This window comes from Canis aureus, chromosome 15 (assembly GCF_053574225.1).
Source record: "Canis aureus isolate CA01 chromosome 15, VMU_Caureus_v.1.0, whole genome shotgun sequence".
Lineage (NCBI taxonomy): Eukaryota > Metazoa > Chordata > Mammalia > Carnivora > Canidae > Canis > Canis aureus.
Window position 1 is genome coordinate 41,065,705 of NC_135625.1, and position 18,256 is coordinate 41,083,960.

Below are 18,256 nucleotides of genomic sequence, written 5' to 3' on the forward strand. Positions count from 1 at the left end.
CATCATGAGAAAGTGGGATTTTATCTGAGATGCAAGAATTATTCAACATATATAAATCAATAAATGTGAAACCACATAAATTAAAGACATAAAAATACAAATCCTATGATCATCTCAATAAATGCACAAAAAACACTTGACAAAATACAGAAGCTTTTCATTATATAAACTCTCAAAAAATTTATTATGATACCTTATCATAATAAAGACCATATACAAGTCCACAGATAATGCTAAAATTTTGAAAGACTTTCACCTGAGATGAAAAATAAGACAAAACTGTCACTCTGTTCAACATAGTACTGGAACTCCCATTTACAGTAATAAGATAAATATATAAATATCCAAATCAGTAAGAAAGGAGAAAAACTGTCTTCACCGATAATAATATGGTCCTGTATATAGAAAATACTAAAGACGCTACTAAAAAATTGTATCTACCAAACAAATTCAGTGAAGTTGTCAAGTAGTAAATCAATGTCCAATAAACAGTTGTGTTTCTATACATATACAATAAAATATCTGAAGAAAAATATAATTCCATTCACAATAACATAAAGAAATTTAAATTATTGAGGCATAAACTTAATCAATGAGATGAAAGATCTATACACTGAAAACGACAAAACTTTGATGAAAGAAATGGAAGAAGATGATATCAAATGGAAATGTGTCCCATGTTCATGGATTGAAATAATTAATATTGTTAAAATGTCCATACTACTCAAAGCCATCCATAGGTTTAGTGGAATCCCTATCAAAGTTCCAAAGGCATATCACAGAAATAGAAAATTCTAAGGTTTGTATGGAGTCACAAAAGGCCCTGAAGAGCCAAAATGATCCAGAAAAAGAAGACCAGAACTTGAAGCGTCACACTTTCTGGTTTCAAACTGTACTACAAAGCTATAGTAATCAAAACAGTATGGTAATGGCATAAAAATAGATATGTAAACCAATGAAACAGAATTGAGTGCCCAGAAATAAACTCCTGCATATATCATCAAGTAATATTTGACAAAAGACCCAAGTAGTCTCTTCAACAAATCATGAAGGGGAAAACTGTACTTGTAAATAAATAAATAATAAACATACAATAAATAAGTAAATTTTACTACTCTCATGATGTCCGTTGCTACATCTTTCAGCTCACTAATCTGTTCTGCTTAATCTAAACTGCTGTGGAATCCTGTAGTGTATTTTTCATTTCAGTTGTATTCTTCAGCTTGATGACATATGTTTGTTACTTTCTTATGCTATCTTTTTTGGAGTTCTCGTTGTATTTATCCATTCTTTTCCCATTTGGTGAGCATCTTAATGAGTATTTGAACTCTTTATAATTATCTTTATATCATTAAGATATTTTTCTGAAAGTTTATCTTGTTTAATTTGGAATGTATTTCTCTTTTCCTTATTTTGTTTGTGTTTATTTCTGTGTTTTAGGCAAAATATCTACCTCTCAGTCTTGAAGTAGTGACCTTGTAGATGATAATTATTCTCATTCGAATCTTGTTCTAACTCTTGGTTATTTCTTGAACTTTTCTGATTTTCTAAACTGCATGTTTATTCTCAATAGTCCCCTGTTGTTTAGTGTGTGCCACGACCTGTTGTGATCCAAAGGGAGGAATCTCGTTTAACACTTAGTTTCAGGCTGCTTGAATGCCAGACCCTCAGGCATCGGCTTTTAATATATATAAATATATGCAGTCCTGTGAGGCCATAATCATAACCTCTGCTGGTGTTGAGACCAGGAGATCTAAAGCTATCCCCTGGGGGCTGCATGGGTGTCAGACATTTTCTAGGAAGTGTTCTTGAGCTCTAGTGAAGCCAAAGGTGTGCACAAGGATGGTGTCTCCCTGACTACATTTTCTGGGAGTACCTCCTTAGCCTCTACATTTGTGGGAAACTTAAAGACTGTCCCTCAAGCCTAAACTCCAGGCTACCTAAATAGGCCTCTCCATAGGAAGACTACGGTTGTGTTTCAGTTTGCTGTCTGTGCACTATCCTATTGATGGTGGTCTGTCAAAAACTCTTTCTGATTTTTATGGTTCCATGGAGGTCTGGAATGCCTGCATTCTTGCCCACCAGGTTAAATCAAAGGGTGTCTCCTCTGTGGATTGTGTGCAACCATTCACTTTAACAAGGCAACTAGAGAGTGCATGGGGAAGAACATGCTTACCAGCTTCAGAAAAACATCAGGAAAAAAAAAATGTCCTGATTACACAAGCCTCTGAGCTTCAGCAATGCAGCAGGAGAGTGCCTTATCTGTGTATGTGCTGGCTCTTCCTCTCATGAATGATTTTTTGTAGCATGTAATGCTATTTGATAGCATTTTACCTATAGTATACCTTCTTTTAAAATTAAAACTCTGATTTATGAACTAAGTTTAACTAATATACTAAATTCTATGCTGTCATTTCAACAATCTTCATAGCACCTTGAGCAGGAGTAGATTCTATTTCAGCAAACCATTTTCTTTGCTCATCCATAAGGAGCAACTCCTCAATAGTTAGTTTTATAATGAGATTGCAGTAATACAGTCACATCTTCAGGTACCACTTCTAATTTTCTTGTTATTTAACCACATCTGCAGTTACTTCCTCCACCAGACTTGAGCCACCAAAGTCATCTATGTAAGGATTGGAGTCAACTTGTTCCAAATTCCTGTTAATGTTGATATTTTCTCTTCCAGTGAATCACAAATGCTCTTAATTACATTTAAAATGGTGAATCCTTTCCAGAAGGTTTTCAATTTCGTTTGCTCTATCAGAGGAATCACTATAGACTATGTATAGCTGCCATAAATTTATGAAATGGATTTCCTAAATAATAGGATTGAAAGTTAAAATTACTCCTTCATCCATGGGCTTTAGAATGAATGGTTTTTTTTGTTTGTTTTTTTTTGTTTTTTTTTTTTAGCAGGCATGAAATCAACATTAATCTCATTGTACATCTCCATCAGAACTCTTAGGGTATCAGGCACATTGTTAATCAGCAATGATATTTTGAAAAGCAACTATTTTTCTCAACAGCAGGCTTCCACAGTTGGCTTAAAATATTCAGTAAACCATGCTGTAAACAGATGTACTGTCACCCAGGCTTTTCTGTTCCATTTATAGAGGACATGCAGAGTAGTTGCAGCATAATTCTTAAGGATTTTTTGGATTTTCAGAATGGTAAGTGAGCACTGGCTTCAACTCAATCACCAGCTGCATAAGTCTCTAATAGGAGAGACTCAGCCCACCCTTTGAAATTTTGAAGCCACGCATTGACTTTTCCTTTCTAGCTCTGAAACTCATAGACAGCATTTTCTTCCAATAGAAGACTGTTTTGTCTACATTGAAAATCGGTTGTTTAGTGTAGCCACATTCATTAGTTTTCTTAGCTAAATCTTCTGGCTAACTTGCTACAGTATCTACATCATCACTTGCTGCTTTCCTTTGCACTTTTATGTTATGGTGATAACTTCTGTTATTCAACATCATGAACCAACATCTGCTAGCTTTAAACTTTTCTTCTTCAGCTTCCTCAAACCTCTTGGCATTTGAAGAATTGAAGAAAATTAGGGCCTTGTTCTGGATTGGGCATTGCCTGGCTTAAAGGAATGTTCTAGCTGGTTTGATCTATCCAGACTACTAAAACTTTCTCCATTTCAGCAGTAAGGCTATTTTGCTTTCTTATTATTTGTATATTTCTGGATTAGCACTTTTAATTTTCTTCAAAAACTTTGCATTCTCATCTTGGCTAACTAGTGCAAGCAGCCTAGCTTTTGGCCTGTCTTGGCTTTCGATATGTCTTCCTCACTAAGCTTACTCATTTGGAACTTTTGAGTTAAAGTCAGAAACATGTGACTTTTTTTCCCTTTGGGCACTTAGAGGTCATTGTGGGGTTATTAACTGGACTAATTTCAATATTGTTGTGTATTAGGGAATATGGAGGCACAAGAAGAGAGACAAGAGGGATAGTTTATTGGTATAACAGTCAGAGCACATCTATTATTTATTCATTAAGTTCATCATCTTATTTCTTGCTTTGACATTAATTAAAACCTGAGGACTGTTTCTGATGTATTAAACTAAGTTGATGAAAACTAAGTATCTGAGAAAATCTCATTACAAATATTGTGTAATACTAATTTAATTAAAGCCACTATTCAAGGTAACTCTCTCTTTTTTTTAAATAAATTTATTTTTTATTGGTGTTCAATTTGCCAACATACAGAATAACACCCAGTGCTCATCCGGTCAAGTGCCCACCTCAGTGCCCGTCACCCAGTCACCCCCACCCCCCGACCCCCTCCCCTTCCACCACCCCTAGTTCGTTTCCTAGAGTTAGGAGTCTTTCATGTTCTGTCTCTCTTTCTGATATTTCCCACTTATTTTTTCTCCTTTCCCCTTTATTACCTTTCACTATTTTTTATATTCCCCAAATGAATGAGACCATATAATGTTTGTCCTTCTCCGATTCACTCAGCATAATACCCTCCAGTTCCATCCACGTCGAAGCAAATGGTGGGTATTTGTCATTTCTAATGGCTGAGTAATATTCCATTGTATACATAAACCACATCTTCTTTATCCATTCATATTTCGATGGACACCGAGGCTCCTTTCACAGTTTGGCTATCGTGGCCATTGCTGCTATAAACATCGGGATGCAGGTGTCCCGGCGTTTCACTGCATCTGTATCTTTGGGGTAAATCCCCAGCAGTGCAATTGCTGGGTAGTAGGGCAGGTCTATTTTTAACTCTTTGAGGAACCTCCACACAGTTTGTTTTTTTTTTCCACACAGTTTTCCAGAGTGGCTGCACCAGTTCACATTCCCACCAACAGTGTAAGAGGGCTCCCTTTTCTCCAGATCAAGGTAACTCTCTTAATTACTCAGGTGATCATGAAAGATTTGACTGAGCATTATAGTCCTTTAAGTATCTCATAAAACTGCATGTACACACACACAAAAAAAAACAAACTGCATGTACTTTAAAAGTGTCATTTCTACTCACCAGATTTCTTAACATTTCCATCATCAATACTTCCCCCTGGTGAACCAATCTGGAATTCACAATATGGAGGCCTATAGCCAGGAAAGCAATGACAGTTACCCAAATTATTACATATCTGAAACAAACAAACAAAAAAGCCATATAATTACTATAAATTATGTTAGTTTTTGTATCTTATGTATATGTTCAAAAGAATAAAATCACTATTTTTCTAAGTTTCTAAATACTGTATGAGAAATAGGTTAGAAAAAGTAGTGAAAATTTTAACATAATAGTTAATGAAAAAAATCACTACCTACATGATAGTATACTTATGACCTCCATATATGGACCATTTTTGATAACTATTTTACCCTTCCCCAATCATTTTTAAACACAGGATTCAATAAATTATGGCCATTGTATTCACAGAAGAGAGTACAACATTGGATGAATTTAGAATTTTTCAAAAATATCTCATTTAGTTATTTTGTGAGCATTTGCTATCACCACTTCTGGATTTTCTACTTCTAAATTTTAATTTCTATAGAAAATATTGTAATAATATTGCTACCAATTGACTTGGACACTTTAATTTATTTTTTTAAGATTTTATTTATTTATTTATTCATAAGAGGCACAGACAGAGAGGCAGAGACATAGACAGAAGAAGGAGCAGGCTCCCTACAGGGAGCCTGATGTGGGACTCAATCCCAGGACCTGGGATCACGCCCTCAGCTGAAGGGAGATGGTCAACCACTGAGCCACCCAGGCACTCCTGGAAACTTTAATTTCTTATCCTAATGCCCTTTTTAAAATGTTACTTTAGTGATCAGCTATTTGTATTTCATTTTTAAGTGAACACATTTTCCAAAATAAAATAGATGTAAAAAATATTTAAAATGAATAATAAAATAAAACTTTATGATAAACTTGCAATTCTAGACGTTTACACCTATGGTGTTTACATGTTATTCTGCTTTTACATTTAAAGTTGAGTATTAATTTTCATTTTAAAGTAAATTAGGTAGGGCAGCCCAGGTGGTTCAGCAGTTTAGCGCTGCCTTCAGCCTAGGGTGTGATCCTGGAGACCCAGGATCGAGTCCCACATCAGGCTCCCTGCATGGAGCCTGCTTCTCCCTCTGCCTGTGTCTCTGCCTCTCTCTCTCTGTGTTTCTTATGAATAAATAAATAAAATCTTTAAAAACAAATTTAAAAAAATAAAGTAAATTAGATAAATAAAATATTGTAAAATTCAAACAGTTTAGTTTGCATAAAACTGAGAGTTCTCACCCACTAATTAAATTCCACTCACCATCACTAAAAAAAATTTTCTGTGCTTCCTTCCTACTACTGTATCGCTCTCTATTTCTCTCCTTCAATTTTGTTAATATTTCCTTTATATATTTAGATGTTTGGAATTCAGGTGCATGTCTATTCTAATTTTTATATCGTCTTGATGAATTGAGTCTTTTATCATTATATAGTGCCCTTCCTGTCTTTGTTGACAATTTTTTACTTAAAGTGTATATTTTCTTTGATATAAGTATAGCCACACTATTGCCTTTTGGTTACCATTTGCATGGAAAATCTTTCCTATTCCTCCATGTTCAGCCTAAGTGTGTCCTTAAAAGTATAGTAAATCACTGTAGGCAGTATATCATTTGATGTTGTTTTTTAATAAAAATTAAATTAATTTATGTTTAAAGTAATTATGGATTTGTAACGATTTACTATTGCCTTTGTTTTTCTCGTTTTCTGGTGGGTTTTTTAAAAGATTTTATTTATTTATTCATGAGAGACACACAGAGAGAGGAAGAGACATAGGCAGAGGGAGAAGCAGGCTCCCTGTAAGGAGCACCATGAGAGACACTATCCCAGGACCTGGGATCCTGACCTGAGCAGAAGGAAGATGCTCATTCCCTGAGCCACCTAGGAGTCCCTCTGATGGTTTCTTTGTTCTGTTTTTCCTCTTTCTGTTCTCCTTTGTGAATTGATTTTTTAAAAATCAAATCACTTCTATGCTTTGATTACTTTCTCTTTCTCTTTGGTGTGCCTAATATAGGCTTTTTATTTGTGGCTATCACGAGGCTCACATAAAATATTTTATAGATGTAACAGTCTATCTTAAGCTGATGACAACCCAACTTTGAGCTTATACAAATATTCTACACTTTAATTACTCCTCCTCCCACATTTTGTGTAACTAATGCCACAATTTCCATCATTTTGTATGGTGTACCCATTAACACATTTTTGTACCTAGTTAATTTTAAAACTTAGTCCCTTAATTATTATACCAGGGTTTAAAGTAATTTACATGCTAACATTAAAATATTAGAGTATCATGAATTTGAATATATTTTAATTTTTACAGTGATTTTATGCTTTAATGTGTTTTCATGTTGTTAGTATCTTTTTTTTTTAATCTTGAAGAACAACCTTTTGCATTTCAGAAGAGAGAATATATGAAGAAATAATTACTGAAAACTTCCCAAATTCAATGAGTAACATGAATATAAGCATCTGGAAGCCCACAAACTTTAAGATGAACTCAGACTCACACTGTTACATAGTATAATCAAACTTTAAAAGCCTTTAGCCAAAGGCTTTTAAATTTATTATTTTATTTTTAAAATATTTTTTAAATTAAAGATTATTTATTTATTTATTCATGAAAGACACACACACAGAGAGGCAGAGACATAGGCAGAGGGAGAAGCAGGCTCCATGAAGAAAGCCTGATGTGGGACTCAATCCTGGGATTCCAGGATCATGCCAAGCCAAAGGCAGATGCTCAACCACTGAGCCACCCAGGCATCTCTAGGCTTTTAAATTTAGAGAGAATTTAGAAAGCAGCGATAGAAGTAACTTGTCACAAACAGGAAAGCCTGGGTGGCTCAGTGGTTGAGCATTTGGCTTAGGTCATGATCCCAGAGACCTGGGATCAAGTCCCACATCTGGATCCCCACAGGGAGCCTGCTTCTCTCTCTGCCTGTGCCTCTGCTTCTCTCTCTGTCTTTCATGAATAAAGAATACCTAAAAAGCAAAAAACAAAACAAAACAAAAAACCACCAAAACAAAACCTTGTCACATACAAGGGATCTTAAGTAAGATTATCAGCAGCTTTCTTATGAGAAAATTTGGAAATCAGCAGGCAAATTGGCTGACATACTTAAAGTGCTAATAGAAAAATAAGAGAAAAAACAAAACACCTGTCAACCAAGAATGGTATATTTGGCAAAACTGTTCTTCAAACATAAGGAAGAAATTAAGTAATTCCCAAAGAAACAAAAACTAAGGGAATTCATTATTACTAGAGCTCCCCTGTAAATAACAGTAAAAAAGTCTCTGGCAGAGTGACTTGAAAGGACAGTATATTCTAATTTAAAGCTACATGAGGAAGTAAAGATCTCAATAAAGATAAATTCATAAGCATTTTTAAAAGCTAAAGTTACAATTATAACTCTACTATTTATTTTCTACATGATAAGAAACTAATAAATTTTTTAAAATATTAGTATAAAAGCTAGTATTATTGTAACCTTTGTAACTCCATATTTTGTTTTTATGTAACTTTAGGAGAGGAATGTCTGACATTAACTTGCAAGGACCAGACCTCTGTATAATCTAGCAAGCAGGAAATGTCATCCCTTGATGGATATAAATGGACCATTTCTGTAGGATTACAAACTATACTAAAAGACAAAAAGTATAATTTGAAGAGATAGAACAAGGTGCAGGTCAGACAGATGGCAGAGATGTTGGGATTATGAGACCAGAGGTCTAAAGCAACCATGGTTGATGTGCTAGGGGAAAGTAGACAATGTAAAAGAACAGATGGGTAATGTAAGTAGAGAGATAGAAACTCTAAAAAAATATATTTAAAATGCCAGAAATCAAAATAAGTATGGAATAAATGAATTCCTTTGATGGGATCATCTGTATACAGCCAAAGAAATAATTAGTGAGCTTGAGGAAACATCAATAGAAAATTCCAAAACTGGAATCAAAGAAGAAAAAATAATTAAAAAGTTATAACAGAATATCCAAGAAGGGTGGGACAATTAAAAAATACTTAACATGCATGTCACGGGAATACCAAAAGGAGAAAAAAAAGAAAGGAACAGAAAAATATTTGAAGCAGCATTTCCCAAAATTAATGACAGATACAAAACCTTATAACTAGAAACTTCAGAGAATACCAAGGAGGGTAAATATTTCAAAAATGCATGTACAATTAACATATTCAAACCAGAAAATAGAAAGGGAAGAGAAAATCTTGAAAGAAGTAACAAATAATAATTTTATCTGTAGAAGAGCATTGGTGAGAATTACATGGGACTTCTCTTCAGAAATCAGGGAAGTAAGAAGAGAATGGAGTGAAATATTTAAAATATTGAAAGAAAAACAAATATCCACCTTGAATGTATATCCATTAAAATTATTATTCAAAAGAGAAGGAGAAATAAAAGCTTTCTCAAACAAACTTTCAAAAAATTTTTCACGAATAGATCTGCTCTGCAAGAAATGCTTCAATTAAGGCTGATATAGATTAGAAACTCATACATACATAAAGAAAAAAGAGTAAAAGAGAAGGAATAAAGGAAGGTAAAAAAATCTTTTATTTTTCTTATTCTTAATTGATGTAAGAAATAATAGTTTGATCAAAATAATGGCAACATTGTATTTGGTGATTATAGCTTATAGGTAAGAAAAATGAATTACAGAAATATAAGTCATGAAAGTGAGAGATTGGGAATACTCTGTTACAAAGTACCCATAAAAATTTCTAAGTATAGTTGATTTACTGATAGAAAAGTAAAAATTGAATCCTATAAAATGTTGAATTCAAAACAGAAAAGACAGAAAAAGAATGGAAGATAAAATATAAATGAAAAACAAGGGCAACTAATAGAAAACTGTAGCATAGAAGGTAGATATCAATCTAATTATATCAATAATTACTTTGCTGTTTTTGTTGTTCAGTGACTTTTTATTCTTCAAAATGTAACTTAAGGCAATCCAGTCTCATGATCCACAAAGCTTAGGAACATTCACCACTGCTTTCACACAACTAAAATTTGATCTGTAACTTAATGTCAATAAATGTTGGCTTTTCTTAATTGGATCTCTCTGCCATCTATAACCTGAGTTTCTTTAAAAATTACAGTTAAGTTACAAGCCAAAATTTCTGGAAGGCAGTAATAAGCATTACTGGGGAGAGAGAGAGGGTCTTAAGGTGAACTTTATCCATGGAAAGGTCCTTAATTGTCATACTTTTTTGTTAATTTTTTGGTAGTTTCCTCTTTATTGATGTTCCTCCTGCCTTCCTCCCTTGCTCTCTTGCCTTCCCAATTTCAGTCCCTTCCATTTATACCCAACAAAAGAGGTAATGAAAAGGAAGGGACTGTTGGGGTTCTGAGTCACTTGGGTAGTTAGAAAGCAAAACAATCACTGGATGTAAGAAAGACTGATAAGAAGTCTAATGTAGAGGTACCTGCCTAATGAGCAAGCAGTACCAGCATAGGAGTTTATCTCTATTTACAGTCCCCAAACTTTAGTTCAGATTACTCAGGATGCCCAAGATTCATCTTCTGGACGCCCCCACCAAAGATGATCAGGGAAGAGGCCTGGGAACTTGTATTTTGGACAAACACTCCAGCCGGTTCTGATCCATGCACCAGAGTTTCAAATGAAAAATGTTTATAACATTTTGACATAAATATCTGGTATTTATGTCAAAACTTATATTTCATTCCCTGGTGATGGAGGTTCAGAAAAAGTATTCTTTAAAACTGAAATGACTGACCATATTATCAAAGAGGCAGCCTTAGGATATTGGTGAACAGTCTTAGTTCACCCAAATTTATCTAAAGATAACAAATATCAAGTCTTCTTAATAATTTTCAGTGCTTTATTAAAATAGGAATATTATACCTGGTTTGTTTATTTAGAGAAATGAAGACTTATTGGTCAATGAGAACTATCTGAGTTCTGATTGTCAAGAGAATTTTCTCTTCTGTTTATAGAACTGTGAGTGGTCCAGTTACACCAGTGATTCTAAAGCATGGGCAGTTTTGCTCCCAGGGAGCATTTGGCAAATGTCTGGAAATACTTTTGTCACAACTGTAAAGGGAAAGGTGCTACTGGAATACTGCGAAACATCCTACAATAAACAACAATGCTCCCTCCTTGCCACAAAGAATTATCCTGATCAACAGTGTCAAGGTTGAAGAACCCTGGCTTGCACTACACTGTTTAGTACCATCAATGCCCTGTGGCCATCAGAGGGCATCACATATTAAAGAAAAAAGAAAGGGCAGTTAAACACATAAATATTTTTTAAAACAAAGGCTATTTCCTAAAAGTACCACAGCTCTCAACATACGAGAAAGACTTGGCAATATTCCATAAGCCATCTTTAAATTATAAGTTGGACTAAAATCTGTCATACCAATATATTTTTATCTGACACAGTGGTTTAATCTCTCATCTTAGGAATCAAATAAGGATATATTTTTATTTTTATTTAAGATTATTTATTTATTTATTCATTAAAGACATACAGAGAGAGAGAGGCAGAGACACAGGCAGAGGGAGAAGCAGGCTCCATGCAGGGAGCCCGACATGGGACTTGATCCCGGGACTGCAGGATCAGGCCCTCGGCTGAAGGCAGCACTAAACTGCTAGGCCACTGTGGCTGCCCCAAATAAGGATATTTAAAAAGAACAAAATACAAATGTTATGGACTGAATTGTATCTCCCAAAATTCATATATTGAGGCCCTAACGCCAATGTGTTTGGAGATAGGACCTTTAGGGCAGTAATAAACTGAGATGGTAGGGATGGGACGGAGCCTAACTCAATAAAGCTCATGCCATTAGAAGAGGAAAAGACACCAGACACTGAACTCTGTGCTTGAAAGAAAAGGTCTTGGGAGGATGCAGGGAGAAGGTGGCTGTCTGCAATCCAACAAGAGGCCTCATCAGAAATCAAATTTCCTAGACCCTTGATCTTGGATTTCCTGCCTCCAGAACTGTGAGGGAATAAACTTCTATAGTGGAAACCACTCAGTCTTTGGTATTCTGTTATGTCAGTCCAAGCAGATTAATCCATCTACAAAGATTTTATTTCAAATGACCTGAGATATGAGCCAGCACCTGCCAAAGTCTGGTGGAACAAGAGTGGTAACAAAGGATGTCATGGGTTTTCAATAATCTTGCAGAAACATCATGAGGATCTCTGAGTTTTTAGATATCAACTCACTTTTACTCAAGACCTCAGCTGGTGCTCTACCTCCTGAAGTAAGGATTCTAAGAGCTCTGTTTCTTGTGTTAAAGATGTCTTCTGACCCATTAGTGTTAGGAGCTTATTCTTCAGCTGTGTGTTTAACCATGCAATCATCATCTACACTGCATTCTTAATTTCTCAAACACACTCATCTTTTGGCTTTTGAACAGCTTCTACATTTTGTTCTACTTCTTGAACTAAGCTGATCAGTTCCATGAGATGGCAATGAAGTATTTTGCCTACCTCTTCATTTACTTTAGTAAAATGCTATTCATAAATTTCTGCAAAAGGTTTAAAGGTTAAGTCCACCATGCATTCCTCCCCAAATGCATGTGGATGACAAACACATTTCTTACAATTCCAGCAAAATACACTAAATTTTTAATGATGATTTTCACATTTGTCCTTTTCATTTTCTTTATGTTGGGTGAGACTGCAGAGTTGAAGAGTATCAAGCTGCTGTATTACTTCTTCTGCCCAACGACAGTTTGCTAGTTCTCCTATCTGGAGTGCAGCCTGGCAATGAGGACATTGAGCCCTCTGCTCTGTCCGAATGTGTCTGATACAGCTGAAACAACAAAGCTTAGAGCAATGAGAACATAGGCATGCATCCCAGAATTTCTCCATACAAATGAAACATCAGAAAACTTCAGCAATGCCCTCCACGTTCTGTCCATCCATTGCTTCCTGCTCTTTGGGCAGACCTCAGTGACCTTCAGAGTCTGTGGTCTGAACTCTTGGGTGCCAGGCCAAGGTCACCAGGTCAAGTTGCCAAGGAGAAAGCCTGGCATCCACGTCATGGGGCTCCAGCAACTGACCCGCCTGCTCATCCCATCTAGTCAAGTTTGGTGCCGGCTACCACCACTTTGCCATATTTATCTGTGTACCCACCCTAGGGTGCTGTGGGAGGGCAGGCAGTGACCACAGCACCTTCCTCACTACTAAGTGACCACTAACAACCCCGAGGCAGCCTGTATCATGTGAAGCTAGCAGATAGGCCTATGGAACTGCTGCTAGGGCATGGCGGTGCTGGTCTCTAGCAAAGAAGGTGCTTCAGAGGATTCACAAACACCAAAGGTGTTTCAGGGCAGCTGAAAGTGCAGTGGCAAGGGTTCAGTAATTACTTTTAAAAGCAATAGTCTAAATACCATTTTTTTAAATTTATTTATGATAGTCACACACACAGAGAGAGAGAGAGAGAGAGAGAGAGAGGGAGAGAGAGGGAGAAGCAGGCTCCATGCACCAGGAGCCTGATGTGGGACTCGATCCTGGGTCTCCAGGATCGCACCCTGGGCTAAAGGCAGGCGCTAAACCACTGTGCCACTCAGGGATCCCCTAAATACCATTTTTTAAAAAGATTTTATTTATTTATTCATGAGAGACACACACACACAGAGAGAGAGAGAGAGGCAGAGACACAGGCAGAGGAAGAAGCAGGCTCCATGCAGGGAGCCAGACGTGGGACTCGATCCTGGGTCTCCAGGATCACGCCCTGGGCTGAAGGCAGGTGCTAAACCGCTGAGCCACTCAGGCTGCCCCTAAATACCATTTTTAAAAGAGATTTTCAGAGTGGGTAAATAAACAAGAATGTTATCTACCAAAAATGCACTTTAAGTATAAAGTCACAGGTAGACTAAAAGTAGGAGATGGTGAAAGATTTACCGTGGTAACACTAGTCAAAGAGAAAATTTTCAGAGCTTAAGAGGGGATTACATAAGGAAAAAGAAGGTATAAAAATCCAAAGTTCCATAAAAATGCAACTAATAACAAGGGGTCAAGTTTATGAGGCAGAACCTGAAATAACTGTAGGAGTAAAGGATAAATTCACTGTTTCAGTTGGAGATTCTAACATATCTCTATTTATAATTGACAAATCCTGCAGGCAGAAAATCAGTAAGTACATAAGTGGCCAAACTGGTACAATCAACTTGATCTAATTGGTCTTCTCTCTCTCTTTCATCTATTCTTTTCTAGACAGAATGACAAGACAGAGAAACTCACCCCAAAAGAAAGAGCAAGAGGCAATACTCACTGCCAGGTATTTAACCAATATGGATATAAGTAAGATATCAGAACTAGAATTCAAAACATGACTATAAAGATACTAGCTGGGATTGAAAAAAGCATAGACGACAGTAGAGAATCCCTTACCATATAAGTAAAAGAACTAAAATCTTATCAAGCCAAAATTAATTTTTTTTTTGGAAAAGGTCAACAAACAAATTTATTGCAGGACACACGGACAGTAAATGGAATGGAAATGCCTACATATCATTTTTGAGAATCCTCCATGATCTGAATTTAAAAATCACTACAAGATTCCATCATCATGATGCTTTCTTTTGTTTCTTCTTTTCATTTTCTTCTTTTTTCTTTTTCAATTTCAGCAACATATTTTTCAATTTCTTCAGGATTTAAAATCTTGAGGGGTTGATCTCGCTTCATAACAGCCAGTTCAATATTTTTGCCACCAGACTGAACCACTTCCAGGAGGGCCTTGATAACCGGCTTAATGGTCAGGTCCTCAGTCTCAATGGCTTCATCAGTATAATTCTTCTCCAGAAATTCACGCACTGACTTGGCACCCCGACCTATGGCATTGGCCTTCCAGGCATGGTATGTCCCCGAGAGGTCAGTCTGATAGAGTCTGGGCGTGCCATCAAAGTCGAAACCCACCATAAGGGCAGAGATGCCAAACGGCCTACGCCCATTGCTCTGTATAGCTCTGCTCCAGACAACCAACCGTGCTCTCCGCCCTCGCCCGCCCCGCCCAGAGCAATGCTAAAGGAGCTGTGCTTGGGGCTTCCGGAGGAATGGGGCGGCCCCTTGCGCGGCCTCTCAAGAACAGCCCCTTAGGGAGCCGCCTGACCCTCTACGGTATTGCTCATACACCGGAGTGGCCGCAGATCCGAGCCACGCCGAGACCAGAGCAACCGTGAAAGGCCACCTCGGACCTGAGCAGCTGCCGGATTGCCTCAAAGGCTGCGATGCGGTGGTGATTCCAGCCGGGGTCCCAAGAAAACCCGGCATGACACGGGATGACCTGTTCAACACCACTGCGTCAATTGTGGCCACCCTGACTGCGGCCTGCGCCCAGCATTGCCCCGAGGCCATGATCTGCGTCATTTCAAATCCGGTCAAATCCACCATCCCAATTGCAACGGAGGTTTTCAAGAAACACGGAGCTTACGACCCCAATAAAATCTTCGGGGTCTTCTGGGAATGTGAACTGGTGCAGCCACTCTGGAAAACTGTGTGGAGGTTCCTCAAACAGTTAAAAATAGACCTGCCCTACGACCCAGCAATTGCACTGTTGGGGATTTACCCCAAAGATACAGATGCAATGAAACGCAGGGACACCTGCACCCCGATGTTTCTAGCAGCAATGTCCACAATAGCCAAGCTGTGGAAGGAGCCTCGGTGTCCATCGAAAGATGAATGGATAAAGAAGATGTGGTCTATGTATACAATGGAATATTACTCAGCTATTAGAAATGACAAATACCCACCATTTGCTTCAACGTGGATGGAACTGGAGGGTATTATGCTGAGTGAAGTAAGTCAGTCGGAGAAGGACAAACATTATATGTTCTCATTCATTTGGGGAATATAAATAATAGTGAAAGGGAATATAAAGGAAGGGAGAAGAAATGTGTGGGAAATATCAGAAAGGGAGACAGAACGTAAAGACTCCTAACTCTGGGAAACGAACTAGGGGTGGTGGAAGGGGAGGAGGGCGGGGGGTGGGAGTGAATGGGTGACGGGCACTGGGGGTTATTCTGTATGTTAGTAAATTGAACACCAATAAAAAATAAATTAAAAATCTTCGGGGTCACGACCCTGGACATTGTCAGGGCCAACACTTTCATTGCAGAACTAAAGGGTTTGGATCCCGCGCGAGTCAATGTTCCTGTCATTGGCGGTCATGCCGGGAAGACCATCATCCCCCTGATCTCTCAGTGCACTCCCAAGGTGGACCTTCCCCAGGATCCGCTGACAGCCGTCACTGGGCGGATTCAGGAGGCCGGCACGGAGGTGGTGAAGGCCAAAGCTGGAGCAGGCTCTGCCACCCTGTCCATGGCATATGCTGGAGCCCGGTTTGTCTTCTCCCTTGTGGATGCAATGGATGGGAAAGAAGGAGATGTCGAATGTTCCTTTGTTAAATCCCAGGAAGCAGACTGTGCCTATTTCTCCACACCGTTACTGCTGGGGAAAAAGGACATCGAGAAGAATCCAGGCATTGGCAAGATCTCCCATTTTGAAGAGAAGATGATAGCAGAAGCCATCCTGGAGCTGAAGGCCTCCATCAGGAAGGAAGAGGAGTTTGTGAAGAACACGAAATGAGAGGGCAGCCAGCTAGCAGTCCATTTCCCTAACTTATGAAGGCATCGTGTCCCTGCAAAGCCATCTCCTGCCCTCATGTTTCTGTTGCGTTAACTACAAGTATCATGTTAACATCACTGCCCTTTCCAATCACAGGTCCATCGATGTGTGCATCAATAAAAGCAGGCTTCCATTTTCTTTAAAATATATATTTTTTATATATATAATATATATAAAATATATATAGTTATAATATATAGTTATATTTATTTATTATATATTTATAATATATATTTATAATATATATTTATAATATATATTATATATATATATTTTTTTTACAGAGAATACTGAAATACAATAAAAAATGGAGGCTCTAACTGCTGGGATAAATGAGGCAGAAGAGAAAGTCAGTGATATAGATGACAAAATGATGGAAAATAAGGAAGCTGAAAAAAGAGGGAAAAAACACTATTGGATCAAAGAGGGAGACTTGAAGAAATCAACAATACCATAAAGCAAAATAATATTTGAATAATAGGGGTCTCAGAAGAGGAAGAGAGAGACAGAAGGGTAGAAGGTGTATTTGAACAAATTAGAGCTAAGAACTTCCCTAATCTCATGAAGGAAGCAGGCATTCAAGTCCACAAGGCACAGAGAAGCCCCCCGCCCTTAAAATCAATAAAAATAGGTCAACACCCTAACATATAATAGCGAAGCTCACAAATTTCAGAGATAAAGAGAAAATTCTGAAAGCAGCTCAGGAAAAGAGGTCCTTAACCTCCAAAGGCAGGAACTAAGGCTGGCAGCAAACATGTCTACAGAGACATGGCAGGGCAGACAGGACTGACATGACATATTCAATGTGCTAAATGGAGAAAATATGCGGCCAAGAATACTTTATCCAGTAAGGCTGTCATTCAGTATAGAAAGAGAGATAAAGAGTTTCCAGGGCAAACAAAATTAAAGGAATTTATGAACACTAAACCAGCCCTGCAGGACATATTAAAGCAGATCCTTTGAGAAAAAAGGGAGCCCAAAAGGAACAAAGACCAGAAAGGAAAAAAATTACAGAAACAGTGACTTTACAAGTAATACAATAGCAATAAATTCATATCTTTCAATAAGTACTCTGAATGTAAATGGGCTAAATGCTCCAATCAAAAGACACAAAGTATCAGATTAGGTTAAAAAAATAAGACCCATTGATAAGCTGTCTACAATAGACTCATTGTAGACCCAAAGACACCTTCAGATTTAAAGTTAAGGTATGGAGAATTGTTTATCATGCTGATGGACATCAAAACTAACCTGGAGTAGGAATCCTTAATCAGACAAACTAGATTTTAAACCAAAGATTATAAGAGATGAAGAAGAATGCTATATTATAATTAAAGGGCCTATACAATAAGATCTAGCAATTGTAAATATTTATGCCCCTAACTTGGGAGAAACCAATCATATAAAACATTTAATAACAAAATTAAGGAAACAAACTGATAATAACACAATAATAGTAGGGGACTTTATCACCCTACTCACAGCAATGGGCAGATCATCTAAGAAGATCAAAAAGGCTTTGAATGGCACACTGTACCAGATGAACTTGACAGATACATTCAAGCATTTCATCCTAAAGCAACAGAAAACACATTCTTCTTG

The 18,256-nt window shown here is 37.3% G+C and overlaps 2 protein-coding genes and 1 pseudogene across 31 annotated transcripts in view; 2 read left to right on the forward strand and 1 right to left on the reverse strand.

Moving 5' to 3' along the window:
- The window catches only part of LOC144284576 (disintegrin and metalloproteinase domain-containing protein 18-like), a 184,365-nt gene that overhangs the window by 35,721 nt on the left and 130,388 nt on the right, over positions 1-18,256 (reverse strand). For 9 of the 18 annotated variants that reach the window (XM_077849266.1, XM_077849270.1, XM_077849272.1 and 6 more), the window contains one exon: positions 5,000-5,114. The exons of 2 other annotated variants lie outside the window; for them this stretch is intronic. In XM_077849266.1, coding sequence (XP_077705392.1) covers positions 5,000-5,114 — 115 coding nt within the window. Of the gene's footprint in view, positions 1-4,999; positions 5,115-12,535; positions 12,840-18,256 lie in introns of those variants that run through there. 7 more of the 18 variants (XR_013353000.1, XR_013353005.1, XR_013352999.1 and 4 more) reach the window with 3 other exon arrangements.
- LOC144284582 (uncharacterized) overlaps positions 1-18,256 on the forward strand; it is a 283,713-nt gene that overhangs the window by 21,721 nt on the left and 243,736 nt on the right. For all 13 annotated transcript variants that reach the window (XR_013353010.1, XR_013353014.1, XR_013353019.1 and 10 more), the window contains exons 2-3: positions 4,789-4,860; positions 14,246-14,309. Coding sequence is in view for 1 of the 13 variants with exons in the window: in XM_077849291.1 (XP_077705417.1) it covers positions 4,789-4,860; positions 14,246-14,309 (136 nt within the window). In the remaining 12 variants the exon portion in view is untranslated. The remainder of the gene's footprint in view (positions 1-4,788; positions 4,861-14,245; positions 14,310-18,256) is intronic.
- Positions 14,865-16,761, forward strand: LOC144285106 (malate dehydrogenase, mitochondrial pseudogene; annotated as a pseudogene).